Source organism: Panthera uncia, chromosome A2 (genome assembly GCF_023721935.1).
Source record: "Panthera uncia isolate 11264 chromosome A2, Puncia_PCG_1.0, whole genome shotgun sequence".
Taxonomy (NCBI): domain Eukaryota; kingdom Metazoa; phylum Chordata; class Mammalia; order Carnivora; family Felidae; genus Panthera; species Panthera uncia.
Window position 1 is genome coordinate 75,697,565 of NC_064816.1, and position 12,845 is coordinate 75,710,409.

Below are 12,845 nucleotides of genomic sequence, written 5' to 3' on the forward strand. Positions count from 1 at the left end.
TTTCTCTACCTCAGGTTTAACTAAAGGATGTGGTCCTCCCTAAACAAACCATTCATGGTGTCTGTTTGTAAACAAATGAAAAGCTTGATTGTACTAGTGTATGTTTAGTTACCAAGACTACAGCAATTTCTAAAAAAAAAAAAACAAAAGAAAAAAGAAAAACAAAAAAAAGTGTGTGTGTGAGAGAGAAAGCTGGGGAAACAATACGGAGCCTCCTGGGGAGCAATACTGGTTGAACTTTGCCTCTGTTCTTCCTGGAGCTGCCCTTGTAGAAGTTGGCTCTTCACCAAAAATGAAGTTTTAAGAAAGCAGCAATGAAAGAAGGCAAGAGGTTAGACAAGAGATTATGATCAGCCTCATTACGAAACAACTGTTACTTCTGATCAAATGAAAATATGAAAAGAGAGAGAGAGAGATGCCTAAATGCAAAATGTAACTGTCAGATTTTGCTCGTTTAGGATTAAGAGAATACATACCAATGTGTTTAGTACTAGGTTATGTTCCTCCCCCAGCCCCCAAACCCTAATTTTCCTTTGTTCTATTCAACTTATGAGTATTCAAAGTGCGTCCATGTGCTATGAGAAGCAGTAGCCCACCAGTAACTAGGAGCAAAACTAGCATAAATCTATGCCTTGACTTCCCAACTATAAATTGTACCATTTGCCCAGCTGACACCTAAAGGTTATACATGGCATTAAAATCCATGTTTCCTGACCCTCAACCCAAGTTTCTTACTTTTTTTCTCCTTCAAATATGAGAATAGGCTGGTTTGCATCAAACTTCATTAATGCAGAATCCATCTACAGTTATGGACAAGAGTCACGGTGTCCTCTTTTTCTAGTTTAATCTTGAATAAAACAAGTACATTGAACATTGCATCTGCAGACACCTAGAGGCAGGGCTTTGTGGAGGGAATGTTTTCCTGTAGGTTAGGGAGCAAATTCTATCTTCATTTACTTTTACTTACTGTTTTTTTTATTTAAAAAATTTTTTTGCGGGGGGCACCTGCGTGGCTCAGTCGGTTGAGCCTTGGACTCTTGATTTCACCTCAGGTCCTGATTTCATGGTTTGTGGGATCGAGCCCCACATCGGCTGTCTTGTGGAGCCTGCCTGAAATACTTTCTCTCTTTCTCTCTCAAAATAAATAAACATTTAAAAAAAAATTTTTTTTTTTTTGCACCTAGTTTTAAATTCTATTCTTTTGACATCACCATTTAAATGCAGTAAGTACATTCTTGGTCAAATGACGTTCTTTAAGATGACACACTGGTGATTTGGGAGGTTTTTATGACTCTCCTTTTCTGTTTCTTGTAATAAGCACCCCTAATTGCAAACAAGTTGACCAAGCCACCAAAGGAGGGATAAGGACAAAGTCTATAGTCTGTGTCTATCATTCTACTAAATGACATCTCAGTAGGCATCAACTTCTCAGGCATCTGAATGGGCAAAGGTGGGAAAGGGAAGGGTTTAACTAAAAGATAGAGGGTACTCTCCAATCTTTTAAAAAAGGAGCTGAGCTATGACCGTCAAGTGCTATGGGCTACTTAGAGCTTTCCTTCCGAGGCAGAATGTATCCGCAGGCATAGTAAGGGCAAGCCTAATTCCTGAAGGCATTATGGTAATGTAGGCACCCTTCCTGCTACCACTACTCATTCCTAGACTATTTGCCATGGTCAGAAGAACCAAAAACCCTCTGATGGAAAAGCTGTTACATGCCTTTCCCCTTCCTCCCCCAATAAACTTCACTTCAAAAGCCACTGAAGATTCCCTGATTTCCAGAAGCCTGCCATGCTTAGCTCATTACAGTAAAATGACAAATGTCCACATCCCTGACGTGCTCCTGTCCTCGATAGGAAGTGGAGATGCTGACCTTTTCCCTCTTCCTTGTCCAGACCAAGATTCAGGAAACAAGTTATCCCTTGTATTTTTCTTCCCAGATCAACTTTTACTGGCAAATTCACTGAAGGTAAAGTACCACTAAACAATTACCATTTTGACTCCAATTAAGGCGGTGGTCATCTCTCCTAGATCATTAGCCCCTCCAAATTCCTGACACTTGATAAGTTGTTGCTTCATTAAAATAACAGGCAGGCCCCAATTATTCTGAATTGGTGTGAGGGGCGGACTCCAGTGAAACTACACCAGTCCCTGCACTAAGTCCGGGTCAGGGAGTGCTTATCTTCAAATTATCCCACATTTTACAATTTTAGAAAGAAAGATAGGTGCATGATGATGATAACCAGCACTTAATACAATGCAAGTATATTGTACCAAAAAAAAAAAAAAAAAGGGAGAGATTCATCTTAAAGACAACAGGCTACGACTCTTCTGCTCCGCAGACCCTGGAGGGCTGAGCTTAGGAGAGATGGCTGGGTAAAGAATGGTAAGGTGTTTCGAGTCTGCTTACTTTTCTCCTCGACGTCCTTCCTTTCGTTACCACTTTCAGGGCAGCACTAGAAGAATAGGTGTAACAAACACATTAAGACTGGAGTGATAGGTGGAACTCCTCAGGATTCCCAGAGGGCGCGAGGTCCCAGACTCCCTCCCCTGGGGTCTTCCTGAGGGATCAGGGCAATCTGACGCAGGTGGCCCTGAGGACCACCACTGCCACCTCCCCAGAACCGCTGGAGTTACCTTGCCCAGCCTTCAGGGCATGTCTCTACGTCCCTAGAGACAACTATCTGTGTCATCTCATCAGGGTCGCCAGAGCCACCGCACTGGGACCACCTTCTCTGGGAGGTCCGTGCCACCTCGCCAGATTGGAAGGCCTGTCTCCCCGGGCCACGGAAACCACGTCCCCAGGCCGCCAGGGCCACCTCACCGACGCAATCTCCTTTGGGAGATCTGTGCCACCTCCCCGGGCTACCAGCGTCCCCTCCCCGGGCCACCAGGGCCGCCTCACCGGGGCTGCCGGCGCCTTGCCGATCTCGGCGGCCGGGAGCATCCCGTCTCCGCGCGAGTCCTCGGCTCCATGAGCAGCCAGCGTGGCTTGTAGAGTTCCGCTGAGGCCAGCGACCAGACACCGGTTCTCCCTGGGAGACCGTGGGGCTGGGCGCCACCTCTACTTCCCCTCGCCGTCTCTCTGATTTCTTCCTCTCCTCCCAGAGAGGCCCTGCCCGTGCAGCCGCCAGCCATGCGCGGTGGCGCCCTCTGCTGGCAGGGGGCCAGCCCCCCCAGGCTCTCGGGAGAAAGGGGGGCGGGCCTTCTCAACCTCTGCCACACCTCCACCTCGCGGGGGTCCTTGCGGATGGAGCTTGAAGGTACCCCACCCTCTACACCATAAATTCCTTGTGAACTTGTGTAAATTCCTTGTGTTCAGCTTATCCTTTAGATGAGACCCCAGATGTTCTCGGAGTGTGAGGGGGCTTGTTGGCTAACTTTAATGTAATTTGGTCGGCCTGTTTAGTTGGGGGAAATTCCAATGTCATTATCTTGGGATCTTTCTTTTAAGGCTGATCAGACCCAGCTAGAGATGACCCTCCACTTTCCTGCCTGTAGGGTGCAGATCTGGTTGTAAACGACTGGGAGCTGAATGACAGAAGAGGACTCAGCATCAAATATGCACTTTACCCTGTGCAGAGGCCCAAAAAACGTGGCCTTTGACAAGAAGGAAGAACATGAGGGATCTGGAAGCAAGAAGTAGGTAGAGGACGCAGGGATTCAACTTCAAAAACAAACATGGGAGGTGGTACCAAAAAGACTAAAACAAAGGAGGGTGGGAGGGAACAAGCCATAGAGGAAACAGAAACCATTTAGTGAGAAGAAAATTTTAAAAAATATATATTCTGTATACATTGTCTATATACATTGTACATAGAATATATATAATCAATATCTTGAGATGTGAGGTACCACTGCAACCATAAAACAATAAATAACAGGATACTATTTTTAAAAGAGTATTTAGAGGGGCGCCTGGGTGGCTTAGCCAGTTGAGTGTTGGACTTGATCTCGGCACAGGTCATGAGCTCACCATTCATGAGTTTGAGCCCCGGGTGGGGCTCAGCACAGAGTCTGCTTGGGATTATCCCCTTCTCTCTCTGCCCCTCACCTGCTCACTTGCTCTCGTTCTCTCTCTCTCTCAAAAGAAATAAACATTAAAATAAATAAATAAAAAGAGTATTCAGAGACAAATATGATTGCAGAAATGGAAAGTTCAATAAAAGAGTTGGAAGATAAATGTTGGGAAATATCTGAGGGGGAGGGAGCAAAAGGACAAAGAAATGAAAAATAAGAAAGAAAGAAAAAAAAAGAAATTAGAGGACCACTGCAGGAGATCCAAAATCTGAAAAATAAGAGTTCCAAAAGAAAAACCAATCACTCCTTAGGGAAGGAATGATCATCACCAAAAAATTCAAGACAATGTCTCCAAACTAAAAGTCACGAGTTTCCAGATTAAAAGGGCCCACTGAGTGCCCAGCACAATGGATAAAAGATGACTCATCCCAAATCATCATTGTGAAATTGTAGGACATGGGGGTGGGGGGGGGGGGGGGGGGGGGCAGACAATCCTAAGCTTCTAGAGAGAAAAACAGATCACTTAAAGAGTCAAGAGTGAACATAACTTTAAATTTCTCAACAGTCACAAAGAAAGCTAGAAGACATAGGAGCAAATTCCTTTTTTTTTTAATGTTTATTCATTTTTGAGAGAGAGCGTGAGCGAGGGAGGAGCAGAGAGAGAGGGGGCAGAGGATCCAAAGCAGGCTCTGCGCTGACAGCAGCCAGCCTGATTCAGGGCTTGAACTCAATAAACCGTGAGATCATGACCTGAGCCAAAGTCTGACACTTAACCGACTGAGCCAACCAACTGAGCCACCCAGGTACCCCATAGGAGCAAATTCTATCAAATTTCAAAAGGAGATTTATTTCAAACTAGTATTCTACACCTGATGAGTCAAATACCAATCAAGTGTGGGTAAACAATAAAGGTATGTCCAAACATTCAAAGATCTCAAAAAATGTCCCTTTCATTTACTTTTCCTTCCTCAGGATGCTTCTGGAGGTTGTGCTCTACTAAAATGAGGAAGTAAACAAAGAAAAAAAGAAGATATAGGATACAGGAAACAGAAGATATAATGCAGGAGAAAAATGATTTGAGAGGCCCTGACAACAATTCTTCACTAGACATGGATTGGTACAGGTCCAGAAGGCCCAGAAGAGACTCCATTTTCAGATGAAACTGATAGAACACCTCATCTATCTAAGTCTTGGGAAGCAGAGATTGAAACAATCGTTAAAAAGTTTGGGCTTGGCTTGGTGATGGATAGTAAACCAAAATAAGATAATAACTGCAGGAAAAACAAAAAGCTGAGCAGGAGAAGAAAAGTGATCATAGTATATACTGCTTGGCCCAAGATGTAAGTAATGTTTACCTAATCATAATGAAGTAAACAAAAACCTATTAAAAAAGGACAATATAACTAGATTGAGCAGATCAAAGGATGAAAAGTGTGGTGGCGGTGGGAAAAAGGATAGGGAAAGAAAGAAGAACTAAATCCTCATTTCCCACTAAGTGAAATCAACAGATAATGCCTAGAAGTGAGAAATCGAGAAATAGCAATGCAAACATTTTATATAGAGAACTGAAAGTAAATATCAAAATAACCAGTTAAAAGACAAAAGTGACTGCCTTTAAGGAGGGGGAAATTGGTAAGGGGGGGTACAGTCTCTGCTCTTTCATTGCAATTTATAAGATTTCTACAGAATTATTTGGCTCTAAATCACAGACATGCATACTCTGATAAAAATTAAAAATAACATTAAAGGGAAAAAAAGATTGCTCTAAACCCAGATTTTTGCTTCTGGGGAATTCACTTCTGGTAAGGGAAACGGAAGTGAAAATAAATTAAGATTGAATGCAGTAGGCTCAACAACGGAAATGTTTGCAATGACTGAGGGAGCACAGAAAACAATTGACTACTATCTGGGGAGTGTAAAGAGGCAATCTTAGATGGACAGAATAGTAGGCAATAATAAGGATGAAACAAGAGATACATTGTATGTTTTGGGCCCTTAGCAGTCCATAGTGCTGGTGTGGATTAAAAGCAGGATCCCGAATATTATACATAACGTACATGTTAGGATGTAATTTGAAAGTCAAGGAGAACATTAAATTGTTAAATGATTATTAGAGGGAGTTGGAATTTGGGACAGGCTTTGAACACTTCTGTATTATTTTAACTATAAAAGCCAATAAAGGGCTGTCATTTTGAAAAACAGAAAACTAAAAATGCATGTTTCACTTGGACCTTGTCTGAGGCGGTTCAGGATAAAATGCAGTAAGTTTTGATCATGGATCTAGCTAGCTAACAGCCAAAGGAATGTGAATGTTCTTTCCTTCCATGTGCATTTACGAGGCGTTCAGCCTCAGAGAAGATAATTTTTAAAGTATACAAAAATTTAAAGTTTAGGATTGAATTTTTACTGTGTCTGTGGTAAACATATGTGCAGTTGCTGTCATTGGGACATTAACCTATGAATTAGCCATAGCCCAGGACATGTGATTATACATGGATTAGGGACAGAAAACTGTCCTCAACTGAGGTGACTGATCTCAGAGTATAGAATCTCACAGTATAGAATCCTAGCAGTCTGAGTGAATTATCCATACTGAGTATGGATAATGTAAACCCAGATTTTAAAAACAAGTCTACCACTACAATAGGAAACAAAGTGGGGTTGTTCAAAAAATTGAAAATAGAATTAATATACAACAATACCACTTCTGGGTATATACCCCAAGAAATTGAAAGCAAGGTCTCAAATAGATATTGGAGCACCCGTGTTCATAGCAGCATTATTCACAATAGCCCAAAGGCCGAAGCAACTCAACTGATAATAGGGGAACAAAACGTGCTATATACATGTAATAGAATATTATTCAGCCTTAGATAGGAAGGAAATTCTGCCACATGCTGCAACACGTGTTGTATCCTTAATGGATGAACATTAAGGAAATAAGGCAGTCACAAAGGGACATATGGCTATATGATTCCACTTAAAGGAGTTACCTACAACTGTAAAATTCATAGAGAGAAGAGTAGAATAGTGGTTCCCAGGGCTAGGAGGTGGGGAGACTGGAAATTTGCTATTTCCTGGATAGAATTTCAGCTTTGCAAGGTGAAAAGCCTTCTGGAGATGGATGTTGGTGATGGTTGTACAACGTTGTGAATGTACTTAATGCCACTGAATGTACACTTCAAAATGATTAAAGTGATAAATTTTATGTTGCATGTACTTTACCACAATTTAAAAAACCAAGTCTAATAGAAATTAAAGGACTTGAAATAATATATAGGTGTTTCACTGAGGATTGAAATTTGACAAAATAGTGCAAAAACTATTAGAGGCCAGAATTTGGTCGCGAAACGTGTGCTACTTGAAGAGCATGGAAGGAGTATGGATTTTATTTTTCTTCACACAGAAGCACAAACTTGCTATGATTAGTTTTTTTCTGGAGCCTATCCTATTGAGGAGCCGTCAAGCAGGAGGGGTAAATCGAAGAAGTGGGAAAATGCTTCTCTCGGATCCCCTGCACTTGAAGGAATAATATATAGAACAATATATTCCCTAAAGTTATTCTTTTCCTTAAACTAGCCGCATGAGGGGGGCAACACAAAACGGCCATAACCATGTGGAAGAAACCTTTATTAAAATACGTAAAGCATTCGTTAAGGCCATGGCCACGGCCACTTTAGAAGTCCTAAAGACTGTCTGAAGGACTCTTTGGTGCACGATGAAATCCCTGTTTGTCCGGGCCCTGGAGAAATCACTGTTTGCCCAGGGCCTGGACAGGCTCCCGCCGCCGTGAGCTGGCAAAGCCGCAGTGAACCAACGAGCTTCCTCCAGGCAGAGGCCACTGGGTCACTGGGCGGCGGAGAGGGGCGGGGCCTCGTTGCTCCGGGCCCGCGCGGAGGCGGGGCCGGCGGCGGAGGGCGGGCCCCGCCCCGAGGGTGGGGCAGATTAGCGGCGGCGCGTCGCTGCGCAGCACGTGTGAGAGCTCCGCGGCCGGCGAGTGCACCCGCGCGCTCCGGGCCCCAGGGGCTGAAGGCGCTGACGGCGTTGCCTATGCCGGGGCGCCCTCGCAGCTGGTTCTTCCGAGTGGCCCTCGTCGCCGCCGCCCTCCTGCGCCCAGAGCAGCGCGCCCGCCCCCTCGCCGCCCGGCACGGGCCGCGCCCGCGCTCCCAGGCCCCGGGTAAGTGCGCGGCCTCGCCGCAGCCACCCGGGCTCCACGGCCCGGCCTCAGGGCCCCGCCCGGAGGGGCAGTGCGGCCTGGGAAGGCGTCCCGGCCGCGGCGTGAGCGCACGGCTTGCCCACGGCGCCTCCATTGCTGGCCGTGCCCGCGGAAGCGCGGCTGGAGCCTGGCGGTCCTCCTCCCGCGGTACCAGCCCCGCCCCCCCTTCCGAGGCCGATCGGCAGGGGGCGCCGTGCCCTCCCGCCTCCCTGTGGCGCTGGCCGCCCTCCGTTCCCAGCCCCTCTCCTCCCTTACTTTGCCCCGGAGCTCCCTAAACTCCTCTCCTCGCCAAAGAGAAAACCGGCCTCTATCCCGGGGCCCTTACAGCCTCGGTATATCGCGGGGCCGGTCTTCTGCAGGGTAAAGCCCACGTGCTTTCTCTCGTCCTCGTTTTCACCCATTACTACTTAACTGCGAGGCTACTGCAAGCCAGGCAAGCACCCAGCTGAATGCTTATTTTTGTACACGTTTCCCAGAGTAGGAGCCAACAGGTTGGGCACCAGGAGTGTTTTCTCCAGCTCTCCACCGGGTCCGTGTTTAATGAGTGGATGTTTGGAGGTGCTGCTGTGCATGTTGAAACTCATCTACGCCGAGTCCTTACCGCCAGCCCTGCACTGAGGTTTAGAAGTACATCCTAATTGCCTGGGTTATTAGTGCCTGCCAAGAAGTAGGGTTTGGAGAGAGTTTCGTTTGCCAGAAATTTAATCCCGTTGTCAGGCCACTTTTTTTTTTTTTTTTTTCATTTAAAAAATCTTGGATTACCAAGGGCTTTTGTTTCAAGTCTCCAGTCGTCTGTGCAGTCATATTCCGTTCCCTTGGGGATACCTTGGCAATTGAGGGATCTGTCAAAAATAGGCCGGTACAGTCATAGTGAAAAGAGGATGAATAGGCGATAATTTTGTTTAATCATTTAACAGCTCCTTTTGAACATCTTTTGGTAGAGGCTGAGGCGATGCAAGTATTAATAAAAGGTATATTGACCTCAAGTAGGAGAGAGATACTGCAGTCCAGCTGGTCCGTTGACTTAAGTTTTCTCCTGTTTCAGGTCCTTTACCTGTGCTGGTCCTGCTGCCTGGAACTCTCCCCATACACACCTTTTCATGTCTATAGTTCTTTCTCCCCTTCCCTTTACTCTGCTTTATTTGTAGCTCTTACGGGTGTATGTTTCTGAGATTATTATTGTTTTCGTTGATATATCCGTAAATAAATATAAACTCAAAGAGGACAAGAAATTGCCCCTTTTCCCCAGTGCCTAAGATAGTGCCAGACTCATAAGGGGTACTCACATATTTGTGGGATGAACGAATCTAATGGACTTAATGATTTTGCATATTAGAATGTAGAGTGTGCTCTGCCCTGAAGAAAGTGCTCTTTATTATATGTGTGTGTGTGTGTGTGTATTTTTTTTTTAACGTTTATTTTATTTTTTGAGAGACAGAGCACAAGCAGGAGAGGGGCAGAGAGAGGGGGAGACACAGAATCTGAAGCAGGCTCCAGGATCTGACCTGTCAGCACACAGCTGGATGCCGGGCTCAAACTCACAGACTGTGAGATCATGACCTGAGCCTAACGAAGTCAGACGCTCAACCAACTGAGCCACCCAGGCGCCCCAGAAAGTGCTCTTTGTAGTGAGCTAGAGGGGTTGTTGACAGTTTGCAGAGGCTGAAGGATAGAAGTATTTAAAGGGGCGCCTGGGTGGCTCAGTCGGTTGAGCGTCTGACTTCGGCTCAGGTCATGATCTCGCGGTCTGTGAGTTCAAGCCCCGCATCAGGCTCTGTGCTGACAGCTCATCCTGGAGCCTGTTTCGGATTCTGTGTCTCCCTCTCTCTCTCTGCCCCTCCACTGTTCATGCTCTGTCTCTCTCTGTCTCAAAAATAAATAAAACATTAAAAAAAATTTTTAAAAAAGTGGAAGTTGTATTTTGAAATATAGATAAGACTAAGACTAATATGGCTTTAGATGTTCATTTTACAGAAATAATGTTAAGGGATTATCGGTGTTGTATTACAGTTTTGAAAATGTTAAACTTTTGTTGTTGTGGATGTAAAGAGAGCTTATTGGTGAATTTAGTATCTTAATGAAAAAGATTTTAAAATATTGATAAAATTGTAATATTCCTAATGTCAGTTGGGTCACTTGGAGTATAAAAGAAACAAAACCCATTTTTTTAGTATTCCTTTCAAAAAATTGCATAGGACTTTGAAGTTCACAGGTAAGTATTAGTAGATTCTCTTCTCGGTGGTGGTGTGGTCTATATTACTTGACTGATTACTATTTTGAATAGTGTATTTGTGCAGCATAGCATCTCTTTAAAAACTTTTTTTTAAAATAACATTTAAAAAAACTCATAAAGTTGTACTCTCTACCCTTCCTCCCCTTTTTAAAAAGCCAGTCATTTCAGCTTTGAGGTAGCATGCTTGAGTATGTATATTTGGATTTTCCTGAATGCAAAACTTTTTCTTAGGGAAATCACTCCAGGGCAGACTGAGTGGTTTATTTTTCTGATTGAATTCTTCCCGGCAACTTCAATGTTCACAGGATCTGCTCGCTCCCTCCCCTCATTTAAAAATTATATTGCAGGAGCACCTGGGTGGCTCAGTCAATTAAATGTCTGACTCATGGTTTCGGCTCAGGTCACGATCTCCTGGTTTTGTGAGTTCAAGCCCCACATCAGGCTCTGCGCTGGCAGTGCAGAGCCTGCTTGGGATTCTCTTTCCCTCTGTCTGTGCCCCTTCCCCACTTGCTCTGTCTCTGTCTTTCTCTAATAAATAAACCTTAAAAAAATCATGCTGCATTTTAGTCTTCCCTTTTATATAATTCTTGCTCATGAAAACAATACTAATTTGAGCTCTGTCTCCTAGTCCAGAAGTTTGAACAGCTGTTCTAGTAAATATGTTCTCAGCTTCTAGGCCCACTGAGAGAACTTAGCAAAATACATATTAAGTGACTTATAATCATTGGTACCATGTATATTTTAATAATTAATGTGTATGATAGGGTTATTAGTTCAAACAAATGAAAAGTATTTGTAATTTCATTTGAAACACAAAAGTGAGATTAGTTAATGAGCTTGTCTTGTAAGTTAAATATAACAAGGAAAAGAGATTAGGCAAGTGTCCACAAGTATCGAGAAAAAGACTGCCCAAAAATATTAAAGGCCTGTTTATTTGGTGCTGTTGGCAGTGCTTTGAGGGACTCTTAATATTAAATGGTATTTGAAGGAGGAAACCCATGTTTAATCATTAGCCCAGAGAACAAAAGAAGCCTAAGAAGCTTTGTTTTTTCCCCAGACTCAGCAATACAGTTCTGCTGTACAGACCATCCATAATAAATATTAATGACCAGTAGTTGAATAGGAACAGCTATTACAGACCTTTGAGCAACTCATCATTTTTCAGCTTTGCAGAGAAAGAAACCTCAGCTTAGAGAGGGTAAGTGGCCCACTCAGTAAACGGCAGAACCTAGATCGGGTTGAAACCAGTGTGTGATATTCATATGTGTGATCTGCTAATATTCTCATGCCCAGGATGTTACGCATAACAGTGCTGTTTGAAACTTTCCAGGATTTTATTCACGAAATCACTGATGTGGGCGCAGCGGAGAGCAAGGAGTTGGGTGATGACCATGTCCTGACTTAGGTGACTGGTAGTTGGTGGCAACGTTCCCTGAGCTGGGAGGTGTAATGTGTGTTGGTGGTGGGAGATGATGAGATCAATTTAGGGCATGTTGAATTTGAGCATTTGATTCAGCTTTTCCTAGCTGGGTCAGCTGGAGTAAGACATGGATATCTGGCAATGCTAATGAACCCGGAGCCATAGGGTGGAGGAGAGGCTTGAATGAGCTCACTGGGTGCACTCTGCAATTGCTCAGCTTGACAGCTATTGCTTTGGACTTCCCAAGCAAACTGGGAAGTCAGAGATGGGTCTTGGCTAGAAAAATGTGAGAGTGAGAAGGGAACAAGACTGGGGTAGGAACCTAGAGATACCCAAATTTAAGCAGCAGCAGAGAAGGAGGGGAAAAGAGTACCTCAAGAGGCAGGAAAAAAGGGGTAGAAAGAGTTTCAAGGAAGGAAAGTGGCAAACCGTGTCCAGTTGGGAAAAGATGTCAATTAGAGCCAGGCTTGAATGACTGTGGTTTTGGCACAAGGAAGCCATCGCTGAACTTTAAAAAACAAAACAAAACAAAAAAACACTTCATTGGTGTGTGGGAGGCAGAAGCCAAATCTTTCACTAAACGTCAGCTGCACACTGGCGGGGCGTTGATTTGATTTGCTGCAGTGTCTTTTCGCAGTACCTGGAATACCGCCTAGCGCAGGGTGCACAGTAGGTATTTGTTGAGGGGATGAAGTGCAGCGCTTAGGATTGAGTGTTAGAATGACTGGACTTTTAGGAGGGTTGTCTTATTTAAGGGAATGGTTATAATAAGTGGTCTAGTGCATATGCTGGAAAGAGGGGTAGACATCTGTCAGAGGAGGCCCGCAAGCAGGACTTGAAGACTGTACTGACCAGGCATGGCCATGAGAGTAGGGATGGCTGTTTAAGAGGGGAAACCCCCTCACCTGCTGTGGTTTTCTCCAGCAGCATCCAGGAGCACAGACCTAGACAGTAGGTTT

General features: G+C 44.4%; 2 protein-coding genes across 4 annotated transcripts in view; one reads left to right on the forward strand and one right to left on the reverse strand.

The window, feature by feature from the left end:
* RINT1 (RAD50 interactor 1) overlaps window positions 1-3,075 on the reverse strand; it is a 29,209-nt gene extending 26,134 nt beyond the window's left edge. For both annotated transcript variants that reach the window (XM_049642801.1, XM_049642800.1), the window contains exons 1-2: window positions 2,903-3,075; window positions 2,408-2,453 (exon numbers count right to left, since the gene is read on the reverse strand). In XM_049642801.1, coding sequence (XP_049498758.1) covers window positions 2,408-2,453; window positions 2,903-2,944 — 88 coding nt within the window. In that variant the 5' untranslated portion in view covers window positions 2,945-3,075. The remainder of the gene's footprint in view (window positions 1-2,407; window positions 2,454-2,902) is intronic.
* Window positions 3,076-7,959: 4,884 nt separating this feature from the next.
* The window catches only part of PUS7 (pseudouridine synthase 7), a 54,927-nt gene continuing 50,041 nt past the window's right edge, over window positions 7,960-12,845 (forward strand). The window contains exon 1 of one of the 2 annotated variants that reach the window (XM_049642802.1): window positions 7,960-8,194. In XM_049642802.1, coding sequence (XP_049498759.1) covers window positions 8,068-8,194 — 127 coding nt within the window. In that variant the 5' untranslated portion in view covers window positions 7,960-8,067. Of the gene's footprint in view, window positions 8,195-11,179; window positions 11,665-12,845 lie in introns of those variants that run through there. The other variant, XM_049642803.1, reaches the window with a different exon arrangement.